The sequence below is a fragment of the Sander vitreus genome, chromosome 8 (genome assembly GCF_031162955.1).
Source record: "Sander vitreus isolate 19-12246 chromosome 8, sanVit1, whole genome shotgun sequence".
NCBI lineage: Eukaryota > Metazoa > Chordata > Actinopteri > Perciformes > Percidae > Sander > Sander vitreus.
The window spans coordinates 33,268,850-33,281,338 of NC_135862.1; the positions used below are offsets into that span (position 1 = coordinate 33,268,850).

The 12,489-nt window shown below is 42.3% G+C and overlaps 3 protein-coding genes across 6 annotated transcripts in view; 2 read left to right on the forward strand and 1 right to left on the reverse strand.

Moving 5' to 3' along the window:
- LOC144522636 (DNA topoisomerase I, mitochondrial) overlaps nt 1–2,979 on the forward strand; it is a 43,420-nt gene extending 40,441 nt beyond the window's left edge. For all 3 annotated transcript variants that reach the window (XM_078257871.1, XM_078257873.1, XM_078257872.1), the window contains exons 19-20: nt 156–305; nt 2,030–2,979. In XM_078257871.1, coding sequence (XP_078113997.1) covers nt 156–305; nt 2,030–2,132 — 253 coding nt within the window. In that variant the 3' untranslated portion in view covers nt 2,133–2,979. The remainder of the gene's footprint in view (nt 1–155; nt 306–2,029) is intronic.
- hsbp1b (heat shock factor binding protein 1b) lies at nt 2,713–7,298 on the reverse strand. Its single transcript, XM_078257878.1, has 4 exons — nt 7,107–7,298; nt 6,371–6,437; nt 4,267–4,393; nt 2,713–3,228 (listed from the first exon to the last, which is right to left on the reverse strand). The coding sequence occupies exons 1-3, from the start codon at nt 7,149–7,151 to the stop codon at nt 4,272–4,274; spliced, it is 234 nt and encodes a 77-aa protein (XP_078114004.1). The 5' UTR covers nt 7,152–7,298; the 3' UTR covers nt 2,713–3,228; nt 4,267–4,271.
- A 52-nt stretch (nt 7,299–7,350) lies between these two features.
- LOC144522639 (solute carrier family 66 member 2) overlaps nt 7,351–12,489 on the forward strand; it is a 76,283-nt gene continuing 71,144 nt past the window's right edge. For both annotated transcript variants that reach the window (XM_078257876.1, XM_078257877.1), the window contains exons 1-2: nt 7,351–7,545; nt 7,681–7,799. The gene's annotated coding sequence lies outside the window, so the exon portion shown is untranslated. The remainder of the gene's footprint in view (nt 7,546–7,680; nt 7,800–12,489) is intronic.

Genomic DNA, 12,489 nt, shown 5'->3' on the forward strand with positions numbered 1-12,489 from the left:
TAATGGTAGATGCATAGGTTTTCTGAAGGTTGGACACTTGCTACTACTTCTAGTTATTTTACACAAAACCTCTTCTGAATTAGGCTGCATACTGACGAAAGCACCGTAAGAATTCACATTAAAAGACCGAATCTTTTGTATATGTTTTCGGTCAGGCTGGTGGAGCGGAAGAAGGCAGCAGTGAAGCGCTGCGAGGAGCAGCTGCTGAAGATGGAGGTCCAGGCGACTGACAGAGAAGAAAACAAACAGATTGCCCTGGGTACCTCAAAGCTCAACTACCTGGACCCACGCATCAGCGTGGCTTGGTGAGTGAAAACCAACATGGGCACTCTAACCAGTCCTTCCAGAAAAATGCAGAGTTTTTTTGTGATTGTCGCGGGCTAAAATCCTTGATTATACGTCACTTTTTTGCAATGAAAATACGGGGATTATGAAATCATGCAAGCCTCGCATATTTTGTGTGGAAATCAGCAATTTATGCAGCGAAAATGCGCCGTATTTAAAAAAATGTGACCCCCCCCGCATAAATATGCGGACTTTAGCTGATTATGTTTTGAATTATGCGATCGCATAATCGCGTTTTTCTGGAGAGACTGCCTAACCAACCGTGATGCCTTGGTGAAAACACGTGTGCATACTCGCTGCCTACGTGAGAGCACACAGAACCACCTGGACCACCGCCACCATCACAAACCAGATGATTGGCTCAGCCAGCTAATTTTGGGCCTAACTTGGGCTTTCCAGTCTCCTGAAGCTGGTTGCTATTCAAATCAATGATCAAAAAGTGTGCACAAACCCTTTATTAAATAATAAGTCCTTGGTTCTACAAGAACGCAGAATGAACAGCAGCAGAGTAGAATAATGAAGTTAAAGCAACGAGTTAACGGGTCATTATAGTCACTTTGATTTCTCTGATCTATAATCAGAGATACAATGAATGTTTGTAGTATAACAACTTCCCTGCTCTGGCTTTAAAACAGAATCTCACAAATAGCAGGAAGCTAGCTACCAATGGTCAATAATGCAGAACACAACTTGGTTTCTGCAAAAATATATTGGATGGAATATATAATGTGGAAGTTAATTTGTTCTCCAATCATTTTCTACACTATACAGTATATACTATTGTTTTCCTCTCTCGCCTTGAAGCACAACTATTGTTACTTTTAGCTGTGATGTTCTGTATTGTTTATTATTCATTACGATGGTTTATTCATCTTCGGGTATACAGTCAAAGCACCATTGTCGGTAATCAATTTTTCCAGTACCCACTCTATACAAAACGCGCTCAAAAGATCAGCGTATATAAGGCCTAATAAATGATTTTCACTAGCCTGACGTGGTCATACTCAGATTCTAGTCAGAGTATGAGTCTGATACTGCTCCATTGGGCTGTGATTATGGGGCATGTTTCAACTGAACCAGGAAAGAAAATGCCTCTGCACTCAATTGGATAGACCTCCAACCAATCAGAGCCCCCAGGCAAAAACATCTTTCCGGTCGACAAATGCCTTGATCGCGGTTCTCTGTTCCTCTTTTAAAATGAATGCGCTGTCGTTATCTTCTATAACAGACGCGATGGCTTAATCTACACATCTCAGTTCTCCAGCAGCACAAATCTTTGTTGTAAACAAATTCAACCCAAGCGCTCTTTGGTGACGTGGTTGATGACGTTACTGTTGATCATCTGTCCATCATCGTATAAAGCCCGCCCTGACAATTTGATTGGTCCAAACTGCTCTGGTTCGAGCATAGTTGCTCCACAACGCATCACATCCAGACCTCAAATGTTGTGGGCGGGGCTAAGTTCAGCTGGCATCCAGGCTACATTTTCACACTCATGTATAGCCCATTCCTTCATTTGGTTTCCTCTTTCCATTGATTGCGTCATATCAGTGTGATTATATTCTCCATCTGGATACCTCCTTTTAAGAGAGAAGATTTTGTGACCCGCTAGATTAACTGGTGGGTTAAACTGTATTTCTTTTTGCAAAGAGTATACTTAACAGTCGTTTTTCCATTCGTTCAGGTGTAAGAACATGGGGGTACCTGTAGACAAAATCTACAATAAGAGCCAAAGGGACAAGTTTGCCTGGGCCATCGACATGACGGAGGAGGACTTTGAGTTCTAACTTTAAAATTCTAATACCCCGGTCTCATCAGCTGATGCTGAAATACAATTAAGGAACCATTCACTTTATAATACATACAGAACTTTAATATTGCATTCGTAATGTTCATAGACTGATATTTTACTTCATGAGATTGTGTGACACGTTTTGTTTACTGATGTTCATTTCTGTTTAATGCTTTTGGCACTTAATTTTGTTTAATTTTGTGTTTGTACTAATTTGAATAAAGGTTCCTACTATGCAGTGAAGTGACACTTTTGCTTGGACATTGTTGCAAATACCTCAAATTCACTACACATCAGTTTAAAAACATCTCATTGACCATTATAGAAGGTAAATCCCCAATTTCCAAGCTTAGTTGACTAATTGTAATAATGAACTGTCATTTCAATACATTATAAACAATATAGACCAAAACAAACATGCAACACTGAGACATTCCAGATAATTTGCATGATAAAATACAACTCTGGCTTAAAAAAATAAATACAGAAAAACACTGAGCACCTATGAGTTATTTATATTAAAAATTCTCAGCACCTGGCCACATATTTATTATGTAATACATGACAGACAGCAGTGTATTAAATCACTTTTAATAGAAGAAAATGAGTTGAAATTGGAATGCATCCCACACCTTGGTAGTAACAGTGCTGTTTGTCAAACTCTACAGGCTTCAGATCTTCACTGTGCCCATTTCCCGTGTTGGTAGGGGTGGAGGTTCCAGTGGCCCGTTAGCCTGCGGTTGTACTTCTCAGCACAGGCTAGGGCAAAACTGTCCCCGTCAGCCATCACCTCGTGGGATTTAGTTATGATACGTGATGGCATCGACATAACCTCCGGGTCAGCGCCCAAAAAGCCACAAGTTGCATTCCTGCACATGAGCACTTAAAGTTCTGAAGGGCATATCGCACTATTCTAGCTCACAAATAAAGTTCAACTTTTCAAGTCATTACATAACTAACCGTTTATCACAATATTTAATATATAAAAAAGCATTTCACACGACGACACACCAAATCAATAGAAGTCATTATCAGAATGGAAAAGTCTGCTGCTCCTGGGTATAGGACCGACTTCACACCGGGTTACCTGCCTGCGGGACAGACAAAACAAATGCTCCATGTTTCGAAGAAGGTGATGAATTCATTTATGAACATTTTTCGGTGCATTTTGCCGCGTTTACATCTGACAAAGCAAAAATGAACACTAAACAATTAACTGAGCTTTGTAAAACTAATGGCAAAATAGTCCTCCAATCTTCTGGAGTCTATATATTAAGATTAAGAGTCGGTAACGAAGAGGGACACAACCATAGACCTTAAAGCTGCACTATAAGTTCCTGCGTGGTTTCAGCCCGATTTCATTTTTGTCTCAAATGGTAGGCATCTCTCCTTGATCCGCTAGCTGCCTGGCCCCTGAACACAGCGTGAAACAGCCCGGTCTCGGGAGACAACACAGGCTGTTAACGTCAAACAAACACTAGGGGCACAGGATAGGCACCAATCAGTCCTAGAAAAATGTGGAGTTTTTTTGTGATTGTTGCGGACAAAAATCCTTGATTATGCGTCACGTTTTCTTAATAAATGCGATGGAATATGCGGGATATTTATGCAATTTTATGCGATGAAATTGCGGGAACTTGCAAAAACTGCATTTTTCAACTTTCTGCTAAGATATGTGACTTTTTTGCAACGAAAATGCGGGGGTTTTAAAATCATGCAAGCCCCGCATATTTTGCGCGGAAATGGGCAATTAGTGCGGCGTATTTGAAAAAAATTTTGACCCCGGCATAAATATGCAGACTTTAGCTGATTATGCATTGAATTATGCGATCGCATAACCGCGGTTTTTTTTTTTGGAGGGACTGGACAAAATACAACAAACCAATCCAGCCAATCACCAACAAGATGGTTGGGGGAGGGGGTTAGTGACAGTTGGTCAGTTAGTCATGACAGTTACGGAAACATGAGGGGAGGGGCGAGCTTGCTCTGTTTTGTTTGGAATTTACTTGGAACGTCAACAGAAGTGACCATGCAGGAACTCAGTGCACCTTTTTAAAGCAAAAATGAAAGGCTAAATAAAAGCTCTTGGGGTGTACTGGTTTTAAAAGCTAGTTGTGTCTACCGCTTACCTTCATTAAGAGCCTTGTCCCTCTTTAGCCTTTTCAGGTGCTGCCTCAATCTCTTCAACACCAGCCTGGGTCATCAGGTCGGCGATGTTTTTCTCCAAGTCATCGATGCGCGTGCTCATCTCATCAAGTGAAGAGGCAGTCAAGGCACATAAGAACTCAGAGTTACTCTTAAATGGGTGAAATTATATCTAGGTCAGTGTCATTGAGACACCAATCTATGTGGTTACACTTTAATTTTCAATGCGACTTTCGTCATGCGATCGCGCCAGGACGCATTAACTGTCAAGTATATGTGCTCTTAGATCGGCTCTTGCTCGCACAGGGATCCGATCAGCCAGACCACATGCTGAGGTGCTGACTGTTTTCTTAATCTCATCCCTGCTGGAATTCGGACCACTACCGCCCTGTGTGTGTGTGTGTGTGTGTGTGTGTGTGTGTGTGTGTGTCTTTCACCTGCAAACATTTGGCCCAGCGGTGGAATGTAACTAAGTACAAGCACTGTACTTAAGTACAATTTTCAGCTTTTTTTACTTTTACAAAATATACATACCCAACAGTATATTTAGTTATTATATTTAGTATATATATAATTTAAATTAGCCCCACCTTTACAAGCTGCAACAAAACAGGTATGAACACATTAATGCATCACTATTATGATTCAGATAGATAAAAATTCTGAATTGGGCCATTCTGCTTAATGAGTACTTTTACTCTCGGAACGTAAAGTATTTTGAGGTTAACACTTTTGTACTTTCACTTGCGTACGATTTTGAACGCAGTAAAAGATCTGAACACTACTTCTACCCCTGATTCTGACCACGCATACAAGGCAACAGTTCATCAGTACTCAGGCTGCTGCCTGGCGGATTCTTAAAGGCTTCGTGTCCCTTCACATGTAGCATTGTGACGACATGACTTCGCGGAAACATACACGCCACTTTCTAAAGCCAAGTGGCGTGTTATCTGTATGCATTTTGAGCTAGCTGCGTGTATGTCAGCCGTATACAGCACGTTGCATTTTGAGAGCTCGGCGTGTAAGTCCACGCCGTATTGAGAATGAGGACATACGTCATGGTAGCTTGCTGTCACGTGACGATTTGGGAAGTGTCTGAGCCCGCCCGCCCGCCCACCATTTTGGGATCCTACGCCATCGGTTGCCAGGGGCAACAGTGTACGAGCGACACAGAGACTGAGCAGGAAAGACGGCTTGAGGAATTAGCATCACGGCGAACGGGTTGGGTTTAGGAAAACAATAACGGGACGGAGGACAATGGCACGGTTGGGTTTAGGAAACGTGATGCGATCCCCGGTCTCCTGGGTGAAAGTCCTGTGTTGTTTGAGCCATCCACCACCCGACCAACCTCCCTACGTGGATTTTAGGCCTTTCATACTCGCTACGGCGTAAATGGACAAGGTAATGTAAGTCAATGGAGGCCAAACGGCGCTGTTAACACGCTAAAAAGTGAGTATGCATCTTGATAACGTGCCAAAACGGCATATGAATTGGCGTGTCATACATCCACCACTTCTTGAGATCAGTCTGCATGTAGTCTCTCATTGCCAGACCTCTCCTGTCAGTGCTGGAGAAAAGTATGGCTGCAGCGCTTATCTTTTTGGTATAGTGCGAAAGTTTTTCTGGCTTGTTCGTATTTCTTTAAACAAATCACGATCTGTGACACCGGCTCAGAGTGGGACTGTGCAGCTGGCAAAGAGGTCCGTGACCCATTTTTTTTTTTTAAGATTATTTTTTTGGGGCTTTTCCGCTTTTAATTGATAGGACAGGTGGGTGAGAAAGGGAGAGAGAGAGGGGGGGAGACATGCAGGAAATCGTCGCAGGTCGGACTCTAACCCTGGACCTCTGCGTCGAGGCATAAGCCTCTCAGTACATGTGCGCCTGCTCTACCCACTGAGCCAGCCCGGCCACCGTGACCTATTTGTTTTTTTTACCGCTTGTTCCCACGCAGGAAAGTTAAAACCATAGAAGAAAGCCAGGGGAAGAGACGCTCGAGTCAGTCTGCAGAGCTCTGAAGACACGCCTTTCTTAAGATATGCGAAGGACAGACAGAGATCCCTTGCTTTATAGTTGGATTAGTTAGGATATTCCTCCCGATGATCTGGTCCGACATGGTCTGGAACTTGTCCTGCATCTGTTGCAGCAGTGTCTGGACCTGTGAAACAAACAGCACATATACCGTCACAACTAAACAATTGGAAGTTGGTTCCATTTGAGGATTACACAAGAGGATTTAAGCAATAACACTGTCAGTGGACTATTGACTATTAACAATACCTCTGCCACTGAAAAAAACATCAGCACTCCCACTCATGTGATCTATGAATGGTTTAAAAAGGCAGCAAGACAATGACACAAAAAAGTATCTAGTTTCCTTGACAACAATGTAAAAGCTCAGTAACCATGGGATATGATGATATGAAACGGCACATTATTCAATATGATGCATGGGAATTGACAATTACTATTAGAACAAGCGACTCTACAGAGAAGTAGCTAACGTTATACAGTAGCTAAAATGGTCAAGTAACTAACTAACTAACTAACGTCAATGCGGTTTACTCGGTTGTGATGTCATGTAAAAGCCAAACTGACCCTTAACGTTACATAACGTGCTAAACAAAAGGCAGTACGTTCTGGCGTCACTAAAACGGTTGAACAAACCGAGCCAATTGACCTTTTTAGTTATACAAACAGATGAATAACATCAAATGCTGCGAAATAACGTTCGCTAACGACAGCTTGCCACAGTTAGCATTCCTTTTGCCATTGCTAGCTAGGCTGCTGTAGCTAACGCTAGCTTGCCATCACGACCACGACTCACCACATTGGTAAGGTCCTGCACCGACTTGGGATCCGTCTCCGCCATGTTGTGGTGTAAATCACTATCAGTGCCTGAACAGAACAAAAATTCAAAACGCCGTCTACCGTTTGTATTCACTATCAGGTGTGTAGCCTTAGCTAACTGTTTGAAATAGATAGCAGTCCTTCGCACCACCACCCACCGCACAGTCAGCTGTTCTACAACAGAGAGAGTCTCGCGAGAGCTGTGTGGTGACGCTAAGAAATGTGGAGTTTTGAATGGGGAGCATGTACAGTACTATCAACCTATTTAGTACTACTTTAGTAGTTTCCTTTAACCATTATGGCCTCAAGAAGCATGTCAAGAAGACCATAAACGGAACTCATCCCGAGCATTTATTCACCAAAGGCTACATCCCATTAATTGCCGTTACGACATGCATGTTTAATGCTGGAATTTGGTAAGTCTGAAAATAATAGTGAAAAACTGTGTGTGAGAGAGAGAGAGAGAGAGAGAGAGAGAGAGAGAGAGAGAGAGAGAGAGAGAATATATGTGTGCGTGTGCCTTCACGCGCGTGCATGTTTGTTTCTCTTAGAACGAGTTGGGATTTAAAAGTCGGAGCTGCCAGGGAACCCAGGGTGTTTTGACTCCGACCAACATCCTTGTCCGAGTTGGTGTTCTGATAAGGTGAAGAAAAGTGAATGAAGGCGTCGGGTAAGTAAAGGAAGTTGTCCACGGTTAACCTGTAAAACGTTGAATCTTACATTCTTCTACTTAGGCAGACATAAAATATGTATCACGGGCGATACATTATCGGAGCAGTGATCATAAAGTGCGTGTTGTGAGCGCGCTTTTTAAAAACAAAAAGAACAGAACAAAGACTCTCTCAGAGGATGTTTTTTTGGGGAGGTTTTGGAGTTTAGCTCAGACTAGTGACTTTGACATTACACACGTTTAACCTACTCTGTATTCTAATATCAATCTGTAACAGTGTAGTTGTATTATGTATTCTAATAGCAATCTATAACAGTGGAACCAGACTGTGTAATTGCCGTTTCCTTTTGTGCTGTTACTGTAGTTGCCCGGTAGCCCAAAATTGATGCCTGTATGTCCAGGCATGCTAGTAACCCAACCCTACGAAGCTATGCTTTGCTTGCATAACAGCATGTCCTGTTACTAGAGGTGGCCTAACACATTACTACTGTGGTGTGGGCGTGATGGCTTACTCAGACAACCAGGCAGAAGGAAATTGCTGAAATAACTGGATTGTTAAATTCTTGAGTAATGTTTAACTGTAGGAAACCTTCTAAAAAAAAAATGTATAAGGTTTTTATAAGGGCTGCGCTCCAGTTTGGCATTTTCTTTGCATTAATCTTAGCTTTTAAAATGCTCTATAGAATAATCAGGGAGACATACGGTACATTGAGGTGTAGATAACTTGAGAATTGGCTTTCGCTCCGCCAGATCCACCTGCCTGGCTCAATCCTCCAAAGCAGAGAGGTCTTGGCTGGAATATATTAACGTCCTTACTTACAGCTGAGTTATGTGAAATAACAGATGTCTAATGAGTAATCAGACCCACTTTATCGTCTGGCTGACTCTCGGTGCTCCAACTACATCTCTTGTGTTGAAATAGCCTACTATCAGCAGTCCTATGCAGCAATCATACACCAAGTGTGATAAAAAGTTTCTAGCAGAGAAACTGCCGGTGAACTTTTTTTTCTTTTTTTTCATTTTTCATGACTAAAGCATTTTTTTACTAAAAAAGTGTCGACAGGCTGTCTTGCTATACTGAGTGACTTGTCAGCTGACACTGAATGCCACATACTGTATGTATGGGAGCAAAGGAGTTTATATTTATGCTGGCCCTCTGTTTTAGATTTTGAAGTGAAAATCATACTGTTAAGTGATATTACGCAGCCACAAGAAGAATAATACTGTTCCAAATGAATCACGTCACACCAGTTTCCTGTACTTCTCACTATTTGAGTGTACTTCTCACCTACAAATCGCTCCATGCCCTGGCCCCACAGTGCCTCTCCGACCTCCTCCATCCATACACTCCACCCCTAAACCTGCGGTCCTCAGACGCTGGCCTGCTCTCCATTCCCCACACCAGACTCTGTACCTTTGGAGACAGAGCCTTTAGTGATGCAGCCCCATCCCTCTGGAACGCCCTCCCTGCAGATATCCGAAATGCTACATCCCTGGACATATTTTAAAAAAACAATTCCTGAAACACCACCTGTTTACCACAGCCTACAACCTCCTTTAGCTTAGCCACAGTAATTCAAGTGTCCTTTGGGTTTCATGAAAGGCGCTATATCAATACAAGTTATTATTTTATTATTACTATTTGCTCAGAATTTGTAGGTCATGGTTTTGTGTACACAGCAACATCGTGGCACTTACATCCAACATGCCCATGTGCCATTCCCACTTTCAAGGAGTTGTTTGCCTGTATTACAAAATCACATTGTCTGAAATTATTTATATTTATTATTTTATATAGGCCTTAGTGGTCCCCTAATACTGTATCTGAAGTCTCTTTTATATAGGTCTTAGTGGTCCCCTAATACTGTATCTGAAGTCTCTTTTATATAGGCCTTAGTGGTCCCCTAATACTGTATCTGAAGTCTCTTTTATATAGGCCTTAGTGGTCCCCTAATACTGTATCTGAAGTCTCTTTTATATAGGTCTTAGTGGTCCCCTAATACTGTATCTGAAGTCTCTTTTATATAGGCCTTAGTGGTCCCCTAATACTGTATCTGAAGTCTCTTTTATATAGGTCTTAGTGGTCCCCTAATACTGTATCTGAAGTCTCTTTTATATAGGTCTTAGTGGTCTCCCTAATACTGTATCTGAAGTCTCTTTTATATAGGTCTTAGTGGTCCCCTTAATACTGTATCTGAAGTCTCTTTTATATAGGCCTTAGTGGTCCCCTAATACTGTATCTGAAGTCTCTTTTATATAGGTCTTATGGTCTCCCTAATACTGTATCTGAAGTCTCTTTTATATAGGCCTTAGTGGTCCCCTAATACTGTATCTGAAGTCTCTTTTATATAGACCTTAGTGGTCCCCCTAATACTGTATCTGAAGTCTCTTTTATATAGGCCTTAGTGGTCCCCTAATACTGTATCTGAAGTCTATTTTATATAGACCTTAGTGGTCCCCCTAATACTGTATCTGAAGTCTCTTTTATATAGGCCTTAGTGGTCCCCTAATACTGTATCTGAAGTCTATTTTATATAGACCTTAGTGGTCCCCCTAATACTGTATCTGAAGTCTCTTTTATATAGGCCTTAGTGGTCCCCTAATACTGTATCTGAAGTCTCTTTTATATAGGTCTTAGTGGTCCCCTAATACTGTATCTGAAGTCTCTTTTATATAGACCTTAGTGGTCCCCTAATACTGTATCTGAAGTCTCTTTTATATAGGCCTTAGTGGTCCCCTAATACTGTATCTGAAGTCTCTTTCCCGAAATTCAGCCTTGGTGCAGAATTACAGCCACTAGAGCCAGTCCCACAATGAGCTTTCCTTAGGCTGTGTCATTTCTGTGTCTGTAGCTTTAAATGCTATTGAGGAGGAGAGAGGGGGGGCAAGGTGGAGGGTGGGGGTGTGGCCTTGACCAACTACCACTTCGCTTGTTTTCAAGCCATGATGTCTCTCTTTCTCATGGGGGGGCCAAATTCTCTGGGTGGGCAAAGCAGAGAAAGGGGAGGTAACCTTTCCCCTTATGACGTCATAAGGAAGAGATTCCAGATCGGCCCATCTGAGCTTTCATTTTCTCAAAGCCAGAGCAGGATACCCAGGGCTCGGTTTACACCTATCACCATTTCTAGCCACTGGGGGACCATAGGCAGGCTGGGGGAACTCATATTAATGTTAAAAAAAACTCATAAAGTGAAATTTTCATGCCATGGGACCTTTAACACCTTTGTTAACCTCAAGAGTGAATTTAAGAGTGATCTAAATAAACAGGTCTATTTCACTGCAGACATTCTGACTTGTCATAGCAGGAAAAGCACAGGTGTTACTAATAATATTGACAGTGGCTCTGTTCTATTTAGGTGTCCCAGTAAGACGTGCAGGGCATCATTGTGTTCACACACGCACACAGAAACAGCATAGCTTCATGTCTTTGAGGTTGTTTTTATTTTAGAAACATAACAAAATACTCTTAATTAAAGGTGCCATAGGTAGGATTGCGAAGATCCAGGACTAGGATCGCCAACTTCTCAGTCCCTCCCCCCTTTCCGCTGAAGCCCAAAACGGTCTCCTAAGCCCCTCCCCCCACAAGGGAGAATGAATGCGTGTGCATGAGCAGTGATTGACACGCAGTTAGACACCCCCCCGGCCCTGATTGGTGCATCTGAACAGGGAGCGGTGGATTTTTGCAAATCTCACTACAGGCTGTAGGTGGAGCCAGAGGAGCTGGATTTGTTTTTAAGTTACCTGCTTCATGTAGTTCTACTGGAACATAGGGGCAGTTTCAGCAAATATAACAGAAAGTTAGTTTTATAAGGCGTACCTACTGCACCTTTAAGGTCCAGGGGGACTGAAACATTAGTAACATCAATTAATTGTGACGCTGAAGAGCAGTGTTCTTTTCTCATGAAAAATCTAAGAAAAAAAAACACCCAAAAACAGTATTAAAAAAAAAGTGCCATCAAATGCATTATAAGTACAATATAAAGAAGGTATTGTACAAAACACAACATTAAAGAAACCAGTGCAAACCTCAGTGTTGTAGTCGAGACCACCTAAACCGGTACCAAGTCATTACCAAGACCAGAGTGTATCGAGACCGAGACTTTGAGGTTTGAGACCGAGACAAGACCAAGACCAGACTTGTGTTAGACAGCCAGAGCTTCTTCTCCTGTCACCTGCATTCACTTTCTTGGAAGTGCGTGTACAGGGGGCAGGGAGAGCGGGGTTTACGGTAACAGATTTCAAATTAGTCAAGTTATTGGTTGCATCTGCAAGTTTTAACACATAGGCCTAAATCAGACAATGCACAGGCAATTTAGCGAGATCCCTGCAGTTATGGTCTTGACCGGTCTTGTAATAAAATCCAGAGTCCTCTTTATCTGAGACCGAGACAAGACTGAGTAAAAAATGCGGTTGATTCCGAGCAGTGTTGGGAGTAACGGCGTTTAAGTATAACGGCGTTACTAACAACGTTATTTTTTCAGTAACGGAGTAATCTAATTAATTACTTTTCCCATCGTTGCAACGCCGTTATCGTTACTGAGAATGTAAAGTGGCGCGTTACTACAATTTGGTTGAATGAAGCGCGAAGTGTCAGGCTTTGGCTACACATCAGCTGCCTAGAGAGAGCGGGGGGGGGGGTGATGACGCCGTTGCAAATGCGATGATGATTGGCTGGGTGGGCGGATGCCCT